Below are 18,659 nucleotides of genomic sequence, written 5' to 3'. Positions count from 1 at the left end.
GCCAGTCAGAGCTGGGCTGGGCTGCAGGGGAGGGGAGGAGAAGGTTCCCCTTTCATGGAGGGTGACACCCACTTGTCAGGGATGGACGTTGGGAATTCCTGCTCAGTTAAGACAGGAGGAGATGCTCTCAGGTCCCCGTCATCTCTGAGTGCAATCATTCTTCCTTCTTTGGACAGGAGGGAATCCCCACCCTACTGAAAGCCCGGAACCCTGAAGCATTGCCAGAGGGCGAAGTCAAGTTCATTAACACACATGTCCACAAAATCCATACATACATATAAAACATGTACATGGGTATATGCATGCACATGTGTGTGGACATCTATGAAAGCTGGGATCCCTTCGATGTGGGGTGGGGTGCTCCTCCCCTCTCCCCTTCTCTCCCTCCCCCAGCACTGATGCCACCCCCTCAGCTTCCAGACATAAGCTTCTCCATACTTAGCTAGGCTTAGATGATCCTTGGGGGGAGGGATGGGTACAAGGAACAAGCCTTTATTAAGTGCCTACTATATGACAAGCACTTTACAAATATCGTCCTTGGGCAACACACCTGGTCTTGGCCTGAAGTGGCAAGCCAAATTGCTCTACAATTCTCTGTTACCCAAAGGTTAGGCTGAACAGAGGAGGACTAAGATCACTAAGTTTTATAGCTGGAATGGGGCCATTTCTCTAGTTTTACAGATGAAGAAACTGAGGCCCAAAAGGGAGTGGTGGCTTTCCTAAGACCCAGGCTGTCTGACTCCCAGTTCAGGGTTCTCCCTGCTGTGCCACACTGACAGCTGGGCACAGACACTGGTGGAGAACAAATCTATGTAGGGTGATTGCTGCTGGTTTATCACTTTAGGTTTGGGCAGGGTGACTCTGTGTGCATGCATGTGTCATGTGTTTATAAGCATGTGTGAGTCCAGTTGTATGTCTGACTGCATGTGAATTTGAATGTGACTGAACAAGTGTCAGGGTGTGAGCATAAAGGTCAATGTTGATGGGTAGTAAGTCTGCAATTGGCTGAGTGTGAGGATAAGTAAATGGGTGTGAGGGGGTGAGAGTCCGAGTGTGTAAGAGACACACACGCAGACACAGACAGAAACTGAGATATGTGCAGAGAGAGGCCTTCTTCCAAAACTGAATATGAACAGTCAAAATGATTTAGGAAATGCCTTTAAAAAACCAAAACATTTTCATTGAGTGCAAAAGTAGTCAAGTTAATAAGCCAGTCTCCCTGGCTTTTGAACTCATTGAAGGGGAGCTGGGGACGTGGGTCCCTGCTTCATGTCTGTGTTCTGGGGCTACCTGTCAATATAAGAAGGGCCAGGGTTTGGGGGGGGTGGAGTTAAATTCACATTCTTGGCCATTAAGCCCGGAATCCCAGAAGCTTTGCTCTGCACAAAGACGGTCCCATCTGCAGGCAGGCTGATCCCCTTCTGCCTCTGGGCCCTGCCAGGTGCCCCGGGATCAGCTTTGGGAGCTGGGATATGGAGGAGGTACAGGAAATTCCACAGGGTCAGCCCCTCCTGTCCTCAAGCCCAGCCTCCCCTCCCCATGGGAAGTGCCCGGAGAGGGAGAAAAGTGACAGCCACTGAGAGACGAAGCTGCCAGCGCCACAGTGACCTGGCACCAGGGAGCCGAGGCTGGAACGGGAGAAAGAGGCCTGGGTTTAAATCCTGACTCTGAAACTGACTGGCTGTGTGACTTTGGACAAGTCACTTCCTCCTTGGAGCTGACTGCTCCCCTGGCCCCCTTGTAGCAGCACCTACTTCCCAGGGGCATCATGAGGGCAGGTATGGGAATTATTGGAGATAATCCCCAGGGAGGCCCGGAGCAAAGGAAGGAAAGGGATGTGTCCAAGGCCCAAGGTTATAGTATAAGAATTAGAACCCAAGTCCTCCAGGACTCTTCACCCTCTGATACCGAGCAGAGACAGGCCAGGGGTCTGGGAAGGAGCAGTAATCAGCCAACAAGTATTTGGCACACTCATGTTAAGGATGGCATGTCCTATTTGTGCTCTCCCAGAGGGAGAAAAGAGGAGGGCAGCAGGGGCCTGATCCCCGAAGAACCCCTGCTCAGCCCTGGCCTCTGGGAGACTCAGCTCCCCTCCAACAGTCAGCATCTCCCCCAGCCCGCCATCTTGGAAGAGGCGATAGCGATGGATTAGTGGGATGCACACCTGTCAGGAGATCAGCATTTTGCCTCTGCCCCTGACTCGCTAGGTGACCTTGGGCAAGTTGCCAGATCTCCCTGAGCCTCAGTTTCTTCCTCTGTAAAATGAGGGGGCTGGATTGGATGGCCTCTGGGGCCCCTTCCAGCTCTAAATCTAGGATCTTACGAGGATGCGAAACTGAGGCACAGAAAAGAGAGGTGACCGGTCCAGGGTCACACAGTGGGGCAGAGGAGAGAGTTAATTTAACTCTCTGCATTCTTCATGTTGGCTCTCTCCTGTCTCATATTTTCCCCAAGGGAAAAAAAACAAGCAAACTGCACCCCTTTCCCTTTCTCCCTCCCCTGACTCACCAGGCTGAAAAAATGGTTGGTCAGTCAGTCAGTCACTTAACGAGGATTACTTAGCGCTTACTAAGTGCCGGATGCCATGCTAAGCCACACACTCCCATAACATGGAGGTGGATCCAGCCCAGGACTCCTATGAGCTACATCCCTCCCCCACCCCTGCCCCATCATGCCATACATAAGGTGCTCACCAATCCAATCAACCCCCTGCACCCACCATCTCTGCCACGACCCTGCTCCACTCTGACCTCTGACCTCAAATTTGGCTTCTGACCGAAGGTGAGTCCATAGATCTTGGTGAGGAAGTTGGCAGCAAAGTCAGCACTGACCAGGGCACTCGGCAGGAACCTTGGAGCCAGAGTTAGCTGGAAAGGGGGCAGGATTGGGGTAGGGGGTGGGGAGAAGATCAGACAGAGACAGAGATGAGTGATGATGAATGGACAGATGGCAGTGTCTAAGGGACACACAAACAAGTCGATGAGCAGACAAATAGAAAGGCAAACAAAAAGTGGGCAAGTGGACATGTAGATGAATGGACGGACAACTAGATGGATGAGAAGACAGATGGGTCAAAAACAGACAGGCCAACAGTGGCACTTCCCCCTTCCCCCAATCACGCTGGCAATAGGACATTTGGCTGGATTACTTCCCTCTTGGCATCGGGAAGGATGTGGATGCCAGCTGGCTCTGAAATGCCTTCCCAGGGCTGGACAGGGAGGAATTGATTTCCAAGCCTACTCCTTTGAAAGTTCTTGGCTTCCCCTCTGAGGAATGGATTGATTGGCCTTCACTTCTCAATGAAACAACTTCATGACCCTTGACCCTGTCCCTGAGTTTTTAACAGACTCTAGGGAAGAGAGATCCTCCTCAAACCATCCCCACACATTCAAGCTCACTGTCCCTACGGCCCCCGACCCCTGCCTCCTCCTTGGAACCTTCCCTGGAGAGTCCAGCCTTCATTGGCCCCTTCCAGCATTAGCCTGAACCAAGTGACTTTACATAGTTTTCTTCAAGGTTCTTTTGCTTTCAGAATTCCCAGTCAATTGATCAACAAGCATCTACTTAGTGCCTGTTGTGTGCCAGAGCTGGGGTTACAATGAAAGGCAAAAAATAATCCCTGCCCTCAAGGAGTTCACAGTCTAATGGGATGTGTGTGTATATACATACACACATATGAGCGTGTGATTTGATGGCCTTGGAGGCAAGTATGACTGGAAAAGAAAGAAGGACTATGATTCAGCAAGAGGAAGGGAAGTTATACCTATGTCCCTGAGATCCCAAAAGGCCAAAGGAGCACCGCCAGGGACAGTGCTGGGCCAGAAACATGCAGAGGGATGGCTCCCCCCAAGATATGGAAAGAGCATAGAACAGAATCTGTCCGAGCTCGAAGGACCTGTGAGATCCTAGAGCCTAGTTTATTTCTCATTTTATAGAGGAAGAAACTGAGGCCCAGAGAGAGGAGAGGACTTGCCCTCCCCCACTCTGCATTCAAGAAAATCCGCTCACGATGTCACACTGCTTTTTCTACCTCCTCTACCACAAAATGACAGAGGGAAGGCTCCTGCCCGTCATGCTCCTAGTAAGGGTCCTTCACAGAATTCCCTCCAAAACAGACTCAGATTGAAGGGAGCTCAAAGGTCACCTCTTCCAACCTTAACCTTGACAGAAAAAACTATTGTTTCCAATTTAGCTGGGGAAATGTGAGGTCCAGGTGCCTCTGGACCCAAGCAGCCTCCACAAAATCTTACGGTGAATGAAGTGCTAGATTCTAACTCAGGCCTGTTGACAGCCAAGTACGGGGCTCTTTCTGCTGTCTGCTCAGGGAGGAGCTCTTGGCCACGTACTACATGGGCCCCCTCTCCAAGCGCTGTGGCCTGGAAGGAAATCAGGCACTCTGAGAATCTGCTTGAGCCAGGCAGCTTCCCCCCCATGCCTCCCCCTACCCAGATCACACCCCTCAGCCTACCTTATTGTTAGCCAGGTACAAGTAATTCAGGTTTGTCAACTGCTTAAAAGCTTCCTCCGGGAGCCCTTCAAATGAAGGAATGAAGGCAGGTCAGTACCTTGGACAGAGGAGAATGCTCAGGGCTAGAGAGCTAAGCACAACGCCCCCTGGGGTCTTAGCCTGGCATTCAGGGCCCTGCACTATCTGGTCCCACTCAAGCTGTTATCTCCTGCTATTTTTCCAGTCTCCAAAGCTCTTAAAGTTAAAAGGATCAGAGCCAGAGGCAGCCTGGTAAGAGTTCTGGTCTGGAGGTCACAAGATCTGGGTTCAAATCACTGCCAAACCATCTCTGAACCATGGCACCTCCACTCTACCTATCATCCTCACCTGAAACTTGGACTCCATCCTGGGAACCACCCTAGCCTCCAACAGGTGAATTTTCCCATTATTTTGCCCTGGTCCAAGCTTCCAGCTTACTTTCAGGCCATCTCCATACCATGATTCCTGCTCTCTGGCCACCATCCCTACCTACCCACCTTCTCCAGTCCCCCCTTATGTATTTTTCCTCATTAGAATCTAAGCTTCCTGTGAACTGGCCCAGCCATTCTAGAAAGCAACTTGGAACTCCCTTTGCCCATCAATCCCACTACTAGGCCCATACCCCCCCCAAAAGAGGAAAATGACCCACATGTACAAAAATATCTGTAGAAGCTCCTTTTTGCAGTGGCAAAGACCTGGACACTGAGGGGGTGCCCATCAATTAGAGAATGATGGTTTCAGAGAAACCTGAGCAGACTTGTGTGAACTGATACAGAGTGAGATGAGCAGAACCAGGAAACAATTTATACTATAACAACAACATTGTAATAAAAGAACAACTTTGAAAGACCTGAGAGCTCTGATTAACACAATGACTAACCTCGAAGACCAGGGTAATGATATAAGATGCAGATAGAGCTGATGGATTTAAGATTGCTACATCCCTGGATGTGGGCAATGTGGGGATTTGTTTTTCTCAACTATAAATAATTGTTTCAAAGGTTTTGCTTATCTTTTTTTTTTCCAGTGAAAAGAAGAAAAGGAAGGGAGAGAAATAAATTCTTGTTAATTCTTGTTAATTAAGTATTTTTAATAATGTAAGCTCCTTCAGAGCAAGGACTGCCTTGCTTCTTACGTTTCCATCACCAGCATTTAGCCCAGTGCCTCGAGCACTGTAAACCCATAATAAATGCTCTAGCTAGTTAGCTAGCCTGGCTCAGCCATTAAGTCACTGGCTATGACCGTGGGTAAGTTCCAGCTGCCCCGACTATCCCCGAGGATACTGAAGGAAAGCCCTACACACAGGACAAGGCCAGGACCCAAAGTCCCCAGCCCCACCTGAGAGGAGTTCCCCGGTCTCTCTCCCTCCACTGTCTCCACTCTCTGTAACATACGAGGCCAGTCTGATCAATGGCACGTTAGCTCTGCTCCCTCCGTTCGACTGCCCCTAAACATCCTGGCTCCCCATGACTCCTCAGCTGCTTCCTTAGCCCCAGAGCACAGAAGGCTCCCAGGGAGCCCTCCAGTCTAGCACACAGGCCCCCACCCCATCACCCCATCCTTTGCTCCCCAAGCCCTGTTGCACTTCTTTCTGACAACTTGTATATAATAACTCACATTCCTAAAGTTTCTGAAGCAGTTCCAGAATCTTTTGTCTACAATGCTTTTCTGAGGTAAGGTACTGTAAATATTATTCTACCCATTTTACAGATGAGAAAATGGGCCCATAGAGGGGAAAGGACCTGCCCAGAGTCACACAGCTAGCAGATACTGGAGCAGGGAGGATTCAAACCCAGGTCTCTTGAATCTAATTCCAGCATTCTTTCTACTTGACCACCCTACCTGCAGATAATGACCAGAGTAAGTATATAGATTCAGGGTCTCTGGGGCTGATTTATTTTTTAAGTTTCTTATCAAATACTGGGGAAGCAGCCACAGGTTAGTGCAAAGAGCAGTGTGCTGGGAGTTAAGAGACACAGGTTCAAATTCCAGCTTGGCCACTGACTTGCTGTGTGTCCCAGAGCAGGCCAGTTATCAGGACTCTCTGGGCCTGAGCTTGCTTCTCTGTCCAAAGAAGAAGCTCTCTGCCCTGTCTCCTTCCCAGGGAGGCTGTGATGATTCACCAGGGCAGCCCTCCTGCTCCTCTGTTCCCCTGCTCTCCAAGGCAGCATTCCTGGGAGTGAGACGCCTGCTTCAGGCCAAAATGGCAAGAACCCAGCTGGGGTTTAGGTATTAGGGACTGTCTGGCCAAGACAGAAGAGACTTATCCAAGGTCACAGGGAGGCCAGGATCCCCTGACTCCTGGATCCTCTAAACTGCACCACAGTTTCTGTGAACCTTGAACTTAAAGGAATTCCCTCTTTGGTGGCCTTCTCAGCTCTTTAAATAGCTAAAGCAGGAGAGCAAGGAAAGGTCAGGGTGGAAGGGCACTAATTCACTGTGTGACCTTAGGCAAGTCCCTTCCCCAAACTGGGCCTCAATTTTCTCATCTATAAAATGGGAATAAGGAGATCTGCCCTGGTTCCCTTGGAGTTTGTTCTGTGTGAATGATTGGAGGGATGGGGGGGAGGAGGGCAGTAACCGTGATGGATCACTGCCTTTGGGAGCATCCTGGCCTTAGGCTGAGTCCGAGGTGGCGCCTGAAGAGGGCAGGAACCAATTCAATAGGGATAAAGGTAAAAGGTTCCACCAGGGCTCAAAAAAATCTACTTCACAGATACCAGAGGCCTGGCCAGACTGTGGTTAGAAAAAGATCTGGGGAGCTGAGTGGGCTGCCAGCTCATTATGAATCTTGAGTGTGATGTGGTAGTCAAGACAACTCATTGAGAAAGGGCCAAAGTCCAAGAATAGCAAGGCAATGGCTCCACCATCCTGTGCCCTGACCAGACTCCATCTGGAGTCCTGGGCTCAGTCCTGGGCATCCCATTTGAGGAAAGCCATTGATGAATTAAGAAATGTCCAGAGAAAGGCAACCTTTATGATGGGTGCAGAACCTCAAGAGTCTATGTCATATGTGGCCTGGCACGTTTAGTTTGGGGAAAAAGGGTGGGGTGAGGGAGAAGAATGGGGCAGAGTTCAGGTCAGTGTGAGAACTATCTAAGAGTGGGAAGGCCTGCCCTGAGAGGGAGTGAGCCCCCGTCACTAGAGAGATTCCAGTCCAGCTTGGATGAACAATGGGGATTCTGAGGTGCCTCTCATTCTGACACTCTGGGATTCTACCTGTTCCTTTCTCCTTCTCAGGGCTGGAGGAAGAAGAAGCATATTAGGCACCTGCTGAGTCCCTACCTCCCCACCATTCTCCCAACCCTGGAGGACCAGCCTTCCCTTGCCCTGGGTTGGTGTAGACACTCCCAAATACCCAGGGCTAGCCACAGGCAGGGGCCTCCCCCACAACCAAGGCTCACACCCTGATCCCTTCAAGGCTCCCCATCCCACACTTCCTGGAGGTCTTTCCCATCCTCTACCTGCCCAGGGCCTCCTCACCTCGGGACGTCAGCCGGTTATTTTGAAGGTTGAGGGTCTCTAGCCTGTGGAGTCGTGAAAGCTCATCAGGGTAGATTTTCTCCAACTGGTTATTCTGTGGGAGGGGACATGGGCAGTGTTAGACGTCAACAGAATGAAGATCTCCAAGGCTTTCCCCTCTCTGAACCTCAGTTTATCTCCTCAGTAAAATGAGAGAGCTGGACTAGGCCAGAGTTTCCCATACCAACTCAGTGACAGGACTTTGGGGCTTGAAATACAGTGACAGGAACCATCAGTGGTACTGAGGTGGCAGGGGGCAAGAAGCCAGCAGAGAACCAGATGATGTTATCATTGGGGCATCCCAGAGAGCTCCCTGGACACAGAGACCGAATAGAGGAGCTCAGGAAACAGATCACCAGCCTGGCACAGGTACAGGCATCATACAGCAATGGCAAGGAAGCCCAATTATCCAGACTCCTCTCTCTCTCTCTCTCTCTCTATCTCTCCTCTCTCTCTCACTCTCTCCTCCCTCTCCCTTCCTTCCCTTTCATTCTCTCTCTTTGTTTTTCTGTTTCTCCTCTCTCTATCTCTCTCCTTTCCTCCCTCCTTCTCTCCCTTTCTCTTTCTCTCTTCCTCTCTCTTCCTTCCCTTTCTTTCTTTTTCTGTCCTCCCTCCTCCTCTCTCTCTTTCTTCTTTCTCTGTCTCCCCCTTCCCACCCCCAAAAAATCACAGCAGTTCAGAACTTCAAGATCTGCATTAAGGATCATTTTGTCCTTCAAAAGTGGCAGAACCAATGGAAGAAATTCCCTTCTGAGTCTGATTCTGGCTAACAGGTGGGCACTGGTTGCTGCAGGAATGATGGGAACCCAGGTGGGGAGGGAAGAGAGGAGACACCCCCTCTTAGCACTCATGATGGAGACCGAGAAAGGAGGGCAAGTCTGACACACCCCCAAGAGCTGGCTCACTCTGGGGGCAGAGTCTGGAGGAAGGAACTGCGGTTAACCAAGAATGAGATTCTGAAGGCACAAAGGGTGATGATTCGGAAGAGAAAGGAAAATCAAAGGTTGTCTAAGGCAACCAACGTGGATGCCCAGGGAACTCAGCAACTGACTTCTGTTTGAAAAGACACATATAGAGGATGGAACCAAGGGCAGATAACTGAGGAGCACTAAGGCACCGAGTGTTTAAGAAGCACTTACTGGGCCTTCTGTTAGGAGTGAGGATACCAAGATGAAAGTGAAACAGGCCCTGCCCTGCCCTCAGGAAGCTTGTACTCTGCTCCAGTATATACACAATAACCAACCACAATTGTAGAAGGCTAATGATGAACCATGCTACCCTCCCTCCCGATGGTTTCCAAGTGCAGAGGCTCTCTGGGGGGACGTGGCCAATGTGGGAATTTGTTCTGATGAGTATGAATAACGAATCACCTGAAGTGGTCACAGTATTTGAATATGCATGGCATATTTCCATTGGACTAAAACAATTACCAAATTAACCTAATTATAACTTTCAATAGTACGAATTTGAATACATGCAACCACTTCATGGGACTCAATCTCTGCACTGATTGGAACCTGGCTGTACACGTCTGTAACAATGGTTATGTTTTGCTTGCTTTCTCAGTGGGATGGGTAGGGGGAGAGGGGAAAGGGGAGCTTGAAAATGTGATCATGAAAACAAAAGTAATTTTTAGAAAAGAAAACATAACAACTGATGGGATGTGTGGGTGAAGATGGCTACACGAGCATTTTTATTACCGTAGGAACAGTCAGGCATGATAAAGCTCAGAATGAGTGGAAGATGTCAAGGAAAGCTAAATTCAATCACAAATGGGGTTTGAAGTGAACCTGAAGGAAAGAAGAGGCCCCAAGAATGGATTCCCAATGCTTGGGGTGTATGGGATGATAACCGACAGCAGAGAGATGGCAATGCCGCTCAACTCCTAATTTGTTTCTTTTCCTCTGCCAAAGAGAAGGTCTTCTACATAGGAAATGATAGAATTGACATGATCGACCAGGAGCTGATGCCCACGATAAGTTAGGAGATGGTAAGAAAGTAGTGAGCAGCTCCGCATGAATTCAAGTCGTTTGGCCCAGATGCAAAACGTCAGTGAGGTCGGAAAGAATGGGCAGATGGGATGGCCTTCCCTTTCACAATAATTGGGACATTTGCCCCTCTCCAGTCAATCAAATCAAACTGTCGGCCAGTGAGCTTGACTTAGATGCCTGGGAAATGCTACAATGGATTATTAAAGTGATGATAAGTGACCATCTAGAAAAGGGAGCAGGAGTGACCAAGGGCCAGCCTAGCTTCATTGAGAACAGGTCATGCCAGACTAACCTTACTTCCTTTTTGGACAGGATTACTAGACTGGCAGATGAGGGGAATGCTGAGGAGTTGGCTTACCTAGATTTGAGTGAAGGGTTTGATAAAGCAGCCCACATTCTTCTTGTGTAAAAGATGGAGATATGTGGCCTAGGTGATAATACAGTTAGGTGGATTCAGACCCGGATGTCTAGCCTCAGTCAAGGAGGGGTCATTAATGCTATAATGTCAATGTGGCAATGGAGTGCCCCTAGGCTCTGTGCTTGGCCCTGGGCTGTTTCATATTTTTGTCAATGACACAGACAGAGATAGAAAGCTTATCAAATTTTAAAACAGGCTAGAGCTTTGGGTTGAATTTTTCAGATGAAATTCAGTAAGGATAGGGGCAGCTAGGTGGCGCAGTGGATAGAGCACCAGCCCTGGAGTCAGGAGGACCTGAGTTCAAATCTGATCTCAGACACTTGACACTAGCTATGTGACCCTAAACAAGTCACTTAAACCCAATTGCTTTACCCAAAAAAAAATTTTTAAAAAAATAAATTTAGTAAGGATAAATATAGTTTTACACTTGGATTCAAATGACTGACTTCACAAATACAAGATAGGAGAGGCAGAGCTAGGCAGTCTGTCCAGAAAAGATATTGGGTTTTATTAAACTACAAGCTTGCTATGAGTCAGTCATGTGATGGGCCAGTCAGAAAAGCTGATAAGCTCTGATAAGCTCTGAGGTAGCAGCATTAAGGGGGGCCACATTCCCAGGAAGAAGGAGGGAATGGTCCCTTTGCACTCCTCCTGGTCACAGTGCATCTGGAGGATGGCATTGAGTGTGGGGTGCCCAGAATAAACTGCAAATTTCCAGAGGAAGGCAACCAGAATGAGGAAAGGTCTTAAGTCCTTGATGTATGAGAATCAGGTCAAGGACCTGGGCCTGGTGAGCCTGGAGAAGACTGATGGGGCAGGTGAGGCCCAGCTCTAAATTTCTCCAGGACTGTTGTACAGAGAGGGGTAAGATCTGCTCTGTTTAGCCCCTGAGGGCAAACTGAGAGCAAAGGGGGACATTATTAATTTAGAGGAACTTAGGTTTAACAGGAAAAACCTCCTAAGAATTTGAGTTGTCCCAAAGAGGAAGGAGCTGTCTTCCCCTTCCTAGGAGACTGTCAAGCAGAGGTCACATGACCACTTGGCAAGTCCATGGTGGAGGGGTTGGGAGACCTTTCAGGGAAGGAGATGTCTTCCAACTCCTCTGGACTATGAATCCTCTACCTTACTTCTCCCACATAAAGGGAGAGCGGGTAAGGAAATGTCAAAACAGATTAATAGAAATTAGGAATAACAAGAAATTCTATATGAATATAAAATTAAAATTATAAATTATAATTTAACACTCCAAAATGTTATACTTAATAAGTATTTTCAATAGGAATCAATCATTTAGCATTTATTAAACACCTACTACGTGCCAGGCACTGGAATAGAAATGATTTAATACTTTAGGAGGGAAAATAGCACTGGGATCAGCATTTTCTTTTTTTTTTTAAATTTTAGACTTAAATACTAAAACTTAAATACACAATAAGAAAAGAAAAAGAAACATATTATAAACTTAAATACAAAATAAGAAAAGAAAAAAACATTGCCATGTGCACAGCAGAACCTAAGAGAGGATTTGAAATATACAGGAATATATTTCCATTTCAAGAAAGCCTATATAATAAATACTACATATTATGTTGAGAGTTGTCCATCTTTTTTGGGGGGGGGGGCTTCCTTGTAAGTTTTCTTTTGTTCTCTGCTGTGTACTTTTTACTTTGTTCTTTTTTCCCCCTTCCTCCCTGCCCCCAAAGGGTGGGATACATTGATATATAGATATATACATACATATACATACATACATAGACACATACACACAAATATATATGTACATATATACATACATATATACCCTTACATACATACATTTACCCATATATATACTTAGATATCTATAATCATACTCATAGATAGAGTTCTACATTCATATGCATCTATGTAGGATCATACTATACTTATTTGTTTTCAGGATTGGCATTTTCTAACAGAATTCTAATTTCTTGTAATTTGGGAGATTCTTAAGAACCTTTCAAGCTTCAAAACCTTGTGTCCTACCATTTTATGTTCGTGGAATCACAGGACTCAGTGCCAGACCTTGGAGAGCACCTCATCCCCCTCCATCATTTTACAGATGGCGAAACTGACGCCCAGAGAAGAACTAAGCATTTCTTTGGCACTTTAAAGTTTCCAAGTCACGGGCGATCCCTTAATTCCTAAATCTAGTGGCCTTCCTTCTTGACCTCTCTGTAGTCTCTGACACTGGCACTCGCTCTCTTCTCCATACTTTCTCCTCTCTCTGTTTTCGTGACACTGCTCTCTCTTGGTTTTCCTTCTTTCTGTCTGATTGCTCCTTCTCAGTGTCCTTTGCTACTTCTTCCTCTAAGTCATGTCCACTAACCACAAGGGTCCCCCAAGTCTCCATCCTGAGCCCTCTTCTCTTCCCCCTCAGTATTCTCTCATTGGCTTCCATGGGTTCAACGATCATCTCTAAACAGGTAATTAATTCCCAGATCTATATTATCTCTCCAACTTCTTATTATTGTTGAGGGCACCAACATCCCCCCAGTTACCTGGGCTTGCCACCTGGAGCTGGTGGCAAAGCACGCTCTCTAGAGATGGGAGGTGCTTATCTAGTCTAGACCATTGGCTGACTAATTAAAGTGTTACGGGACAGATAGAGTCAATTCAACTGCAAATCACAAGGGAAAGATCATGTCCAACTGGGGTGACCACGGAAGGAGGAGACAAAACAGTGGACCGTCTGGCAGGAGAACAGGCAGGAGACCTGATATTGCATGTTGTCTGAGGAGAGCTTTAGAGAGGTCTGAAGAGAAAAAGGGTGACTTGGGGAGGATGGGGAGATGGGACCAGGGAAGCTTCTTGGAAGAGGGGACATCGAAGGATGAGGCAGATTTATTGAGGTGAAGAGAAGCAAGGGGGAAGGGAGACCAGATACAGCTACAGGTAAGTCCAGATACAGATAAGTGCTTTGTTAAAGAAACAGGGACAGGACAGCATAGGGGTGACTAGGTTGGGGGATGGAGAACACTCAGTTTATCAGGAGGGTAAAGTGTATGAACAACAGCCAGGAAAACCTTTTGAAAACTTGTTTTTAAAGCATCATAGAACTGTCAGTCATTCTTACATAATATCTCTATCTATAACTAGTTATGTATATATGCATATACATGATCTTTGGTTCATAAATGTAGAGCTCAGAGGTCCCTTAGAGTAGATATTCTTAACTTTAGGGATAGATTTCAGGGGTCAATTAACTTGGATGGCAAATATACATATATATGTATATATGTATGTGTATATATATGTATATATGTATATGTATATATATGTATATCTTTATTTCAATGTAATGGATTTCCTTTGTAACTTTAGGTATTTTATCCCTTTAAAAACATGGTTCTGAGGAAGTGTCCCCAGACTTCCAGACGCATCCATGACACCAGAAAGGTTAAGAGTTCCTGTCTTCTAGGTTATCTAGACCAATTCCCTCATCTTACGCAAGAGACTGAGGTCCAAGGAGGTTAAGAGGATGTAGTTGTTTGCATGTTATCTTCCTCATTAGAATGTGAGCTCCTTGAGGGCAGGGACTGTCTTCTTGTCTGTCTTTGTGTGCCCAGCACTTAGCATGGTGCTTGGCACATAGTAGGTGCTTAATAACTGTGGACTTGATCAAGGTTACACAGATAGAAAATGGGATGGGGTTTGAACCCACATTTGCTGCCTCCAAATGGTGCAACACTCTTTCCCTTCTTTCCCCATTTGATCTCTGATAAGGAGAGTGATGGAATGGATAGAGTCTTGCAGCCAGCAAGAACTGTCTTCAAGCCCCATCTCAGATATCTTAGCTGTGTGACCCTTGGCAAATCACCTCATTTCTCCCCAGGCCAATCTCTGAATGTAAATTATGGGTGAATTGATGATTAGAAGCTGTGGAGGGGCTTTCCACACTGGAAGTTTCCTACACTGATAAATGCCCAGGTTTAGATTAAGTCCAAAGGAACAGAATAAGTGATATTTGTAAGGGGCTTCAGCATTTACAAAGCTCACTAAGGGTCAAGATCTTGCCTGGAGAGTTTGTTGTGTGACCAAGGCATCTGCTCTTACCTGCAAGGACAGGTGATTGGTGTACTCAGGGAGGTCCCCAGGGAACTCCCGGAGGTCAATGCCCCCACAGTCTACCACACCCTCTTGTGTGCACACACATTCTCGGGGGCAATCGAGGCTCCCTTGTCCCGGCTCCGGCCTCAGAAAAAGGATGGGATCCTCCAGAAATTCGTTGTCTTCATCAGTCTGACCGTGAGCACCAGGGGGCCCCCAGGCCCACGCCCAGAGCACCAGCAGGAACGTCCCGCTTGGGACCATTGCCTCTGAAAAGGAAGGAAAGGCACGGTGATGAGGACGGCTAAGGGAGAGGGATCAGGGCTGGAGAAGGTGTTCGTCATGCCTCCTGGCCCCCAGCCCAGTCCTCAGAGCTGGGGGGAGCCCGGAAGCCATCCAGCCCAATCCATCCTCCCCTACCGATATGTTCAGGAAGTGCTCCTCCTGCCATCACTGAAAGTTCTCTTTGGAGCCAGAGGCCGTCACCACCTGAAATAGCCCCTGCCATTCTTAGGGGTCACCCGTTCTAAGGGAGACCACCATAGACCCTCCTCTTGACAACTTTCCCCAAGGCTTCTCCTCTGGGGCCACAGTGCTGGACATGCAGTCAGAAGGGTCTGGGTTCAAATCTTGCCTCTGACACTTGTGACCCCAGGGTCATCTCTCTCAGCCTCAGTTTCCTTACTTGTAAAGGGGGCATAAAAGCTCCTGGCAGTGGTGTCTGAGTATGCATCTGTCAGGTTCTCTGTGGAGCTGAATGGAGTTTTGCATGGGTGGGGGGAGGGTTGGTGAGGAAGTAGAGAATAGGTCTGGGTGTATGAGTGTCTATTTCTGTTTATGTCTGGCTTTCCAGGTATCATCTAGCTGTGTCTGTGTGAACACACAGTTAATATGGAAGGGCTGAAGGTGTGAAGATGAAGACAGAGAAGCCAGTGGCTAGTGAGAAAGATGGGGCTAAGGACAGGATGGGCAGCTTCCAGGTGGAAAGAGGCCAGAACAGAAGCCTGGAGTGAAGCTGAGGGAACTAGAACCCTCTACCAACTCCCTTCCCCCTGCTTCCGGGAGAAGCCCCTACTTTGCCCTGTGGGGTCCTGCTCTTGTCTCTCCTGGGGAGAACAAGAGGTGTAACCACATGCTGGCGGGGAGCCCCGAGGGGCCAGCATGAGCTGCACTGGATCCACAGAAAGCTTTGGGGTAGGGGGTTGGGCCACACGCCCCCGCCCCCCAGGAGGATGCAGCTCTTTTTTTCTCCTTATAAAGGCACTATTGGGGGGGGTCAAAGTTTCCCATGGAGGCTGTCATCTCCTTTTCCATACAATTCAGAACTCAGACAACCATAGGTCCGGGGCTGGTTCTCATTCCTTCCCCTGAGCTACAGACAGCAGGCAGAATAATCCCTCCCGGGGCATAGAAAACTAGAAGCAAACACCCTGGGGCCCAGTCAGTCACCAAGCATTTATTAAGCACCTACTGTGTACCAAGCAACCCCTGGGGATACAAGGAAAGGCCAAAACAGTCCCCAACAGCCTCTGGGGGAGACAGCACTTGGATAAGCAGGTACATATGAGATATATACAGAGGAGATGGATTCAGAGTAAAAGCATGGAGGGACACCTAAGAGAGGCCCCCAGTTGCAGGTGGGATCCGAGTTGGGTCTTGAAGGGAGAAAAGGAGGCAAGGGGGCAGAGCATTTCAGGCACGGCAGACAGCCTGTTAAAGACACAATGTTGAGGGGAGCAAGAAGGCTGCTTTGGCTGGATTTCAACTTTGCTTGAAGAGTATGTGAGAGAGAATGTATAATCAGGCCAGGAAGGTGGCTGAAGCCAAGGTATGACGGGCTTTCCAAAGCCAAGCAGAGTTTAAATCTGAACCCAGAGGAGATGGGAGGCTACTGGAGGTTACTGAGCAGGAGAGGTAACATTGTCAGAGCTGGGCTTTGGGAATACCAAAATGGCGGATGTGTGGGAGTGGACTGAAAACCTGAGGAAGGGACCGATTCAGAGAGGAAAGGTGATGAGGTATACATCAGACTAGATGACCACTGGCACCTTTCAGTTCTCAACTGCTCTGATTCTGGGAAAGCCTCAGCCCCTTCCACACACATACTCACCCACCCCCACCCTCTGCCCACATACACACTTACCACCACTCCACATCCTCATCCCTAGGTCCATGCTCTCACATTTCACTTTGATGACAGCAGCCTTTGGGAAAACAGAGTCAGAGGCTTCTCCTTTTGGCATTCTCCCACTCCTTCTGTGCCCCTCTGCCTTCCTAGGTCCCCTCCCAGGCCCCCAGGCTCCTCAGGTTGCTTACCACAGTCCCTACTTGTGCCCCATAATCCCAAGTGACCTCCCTCCACCTTCTCCATCAAAATGTCCAGCTCCCAACAAAGGCAGCCTAGAAGGAGTCAGAAGCATTCCCCTGCCTCAGACACCAGCTTCAGCTTACTATCCCATCCACCCATCCACTCAGGCCATCTCACCATACAGCTAATTGACCTGCTTGTCTCCCGCCATGCTGGATCTGCGGCCTGGCCTCCATACCCAAGCCTTCCAGAATCCAAGCCCCAGTGCCCAAAACAGTCAGTCTATCCTTCCTTGGAGTTGGGTACTGACTGAGTATATCCACACTGGGACCTCTTAGCCCTCTCCAGCCATTGGCGGGATGCTTCAGCAGCTTCACAGCCCATCCAGCAGCCTCGCACTCAAGCCAGCTCACCATCTGTCTGCCACTGACCATGTACCCTCCCTTTCCTCCCACCAGGACAAAATTCACTTCCCTGGTCTCCCCTCCCCTAGATGCCCCATCATCCCCTATCAGAATGTGAGCACCTTGAGAGTACCCTCTCTCTCTCTCTCTCTCTCTCTCTCTCTCTCTCTCTATCTATCTCTATCTCTCTCTTTTTATGTATTTGCAGCCACAACACTTAGCACAGTGCCTGGCACACAGGAAGAACATAAGCAACAATCCTCATCATTCATTAAGCCATGTGACTGTGGGCAAGTCATTTAACTATTCAGAGCCTGGATTTCCTGTAAAATGGGCATAATAATTGCTTGCAATACTGAGGGCAACAGCACTTGGTAGACCCAAGCTCTAGATCAATGTGTTGTTTTCCCAACATTGTTCTTTGCTTGTCTGATGTCGTCTGCTTCTGCTTGGTTATAGGCTAAGAATTGAGTCAGGGTTTTATCACTTATTTTGTGTTTGTTTTCATTAACTATCAAATTTGCAGTTTTGAAAAATGAAAAAATAATTCCAGTTTCTCCACCTTCCTGGCCTGATTATACATTCTTCTTCTTCACATATTCTTCAAGCAAAGTTGAAATCCAGCCAAGGCAGCCTTCTCGCTCCCCTCAACATTGTGTCTTTAACAGGCCATCTGCCGTGCCTGAAATGCTCTGCCCCTTGCCTCCTTTTCTCCCTTCAGGTCCCGGGTTTGTCCACTTCGGTCCAGAGTTTGACTCTCATTCCTTGGAGTCTTAGAACACTCTGCTTGCTGGAGTAATACCAGAGTAATGCAAACTCACCTTTCCACAGCACGAGATGGTTTGCAAAGCACTTTTCCCGTAATGTATGGAAGACAGGCAACCCCAAGGTAGGTAGTGTAAATATTATCCCCATTTTACAGATGAGGAACGTGAAGCTCAAAGGTGGCGGGGAGAGATTAAGATTCTAAGCATCTGTTATTTATTCTTTTTCTTTTCGTTCTATATATACATATAAATATTTGTTGTCTTCATTAAAATGCAAGATCATTGATAGTAGAGTTTACTTAACTTTTTCTTATTTTGTGGCACATAGTGGGTGCTTAATAAATGCATGCTGATTGATTGCTAACCAAAATTTTCAGGGAAACTGGATTATATTATTTAGACTTTAACATTTAGCTTAACCCCTTCATTCTACAGGGAGATTTACAGGGAATCCCCCCAGCCAGTGTGAAAGTAACTTACTCAAAGTCACCCAGCTATACCCTTTGACCTAGCAATACCACTACTAGGTTTGTATCCCAAAAGAGATAAAAAGCAAAAAGAAAAAGGATGTACATGTACAAAAATATTTATAGCAGCTCTTTTCTGGGGGCAAAGAATTACAAATTGAGGGGATGCCCATCAATTGGGGAATGGCTGGACAAATTGTGGTATGTAATGATGGAATACTATTGTAC

At 47.7% G+C, this 18,659-nt stretch overlaps 1 protein-coding gene across 2 annotated transcripts in view; it reads right to left on the bottom strand.

The window, feature by feature from the left end:
* The window catches only part of PODN (podocan), a 46,773-nt gene that overhangs the window by 17,530 nt on the left and 10,584 nt on the right, over positions 1 to 18,659 (bottom strand). Inside the window, exons 2-6 of one of the 2 annotated variants that reach the window (XM_027838113.1) lie at positions 16,629 to 16,689; positions 14,492 to 14,754; positions 7,970 to 8,063; positions 4,469 to 4,533; positions 2,758 to 2,867 (exon numbers count right to left, since the gene is read on the bottom strand). In XM_027838113.1, the coding sequence (XP_027693914.1) occupies positions 2,758 to 2,867; positions 4,469 to 4,533; positions 7,970 to 8,063; positions 14,492 to 14,754; positions 16,629 to 16,659 (563 nt within the window). In that variant the 5' untranslated portion in view covers positions 16,660 to 16,689. The remainder of the gene's footprint in view (positions 1 to 2,757; positions 2,868 to 4,468; positions 4,534 to 7,969; positions 8,064 to 14,491; positions 14,755 to 16,628; positions 16,690 to 18,659) is intronic. The other variant, XM_027838114.1, reaches the window with a different exon arrangement.

This window comes from Vombatus ursinus, unplaced genomic scaffold, assembly GCF_900497805.2.
Source record: "Vombatus ursinus unplaced genomic scaffold, bare-nosed wombat genome assembly UNPS02014825.1, whole genome shotgun sequence".
Taxonomy (NCBI): Eukaryota; Metazoa; Chordata; class Mammalia; order Diprotodontia; family Vombatidae; genus Vombatus; species Vombatus ursinus.
This window is presented reverse-complemented; position numbering and strand designations above follow the sequence as displayed.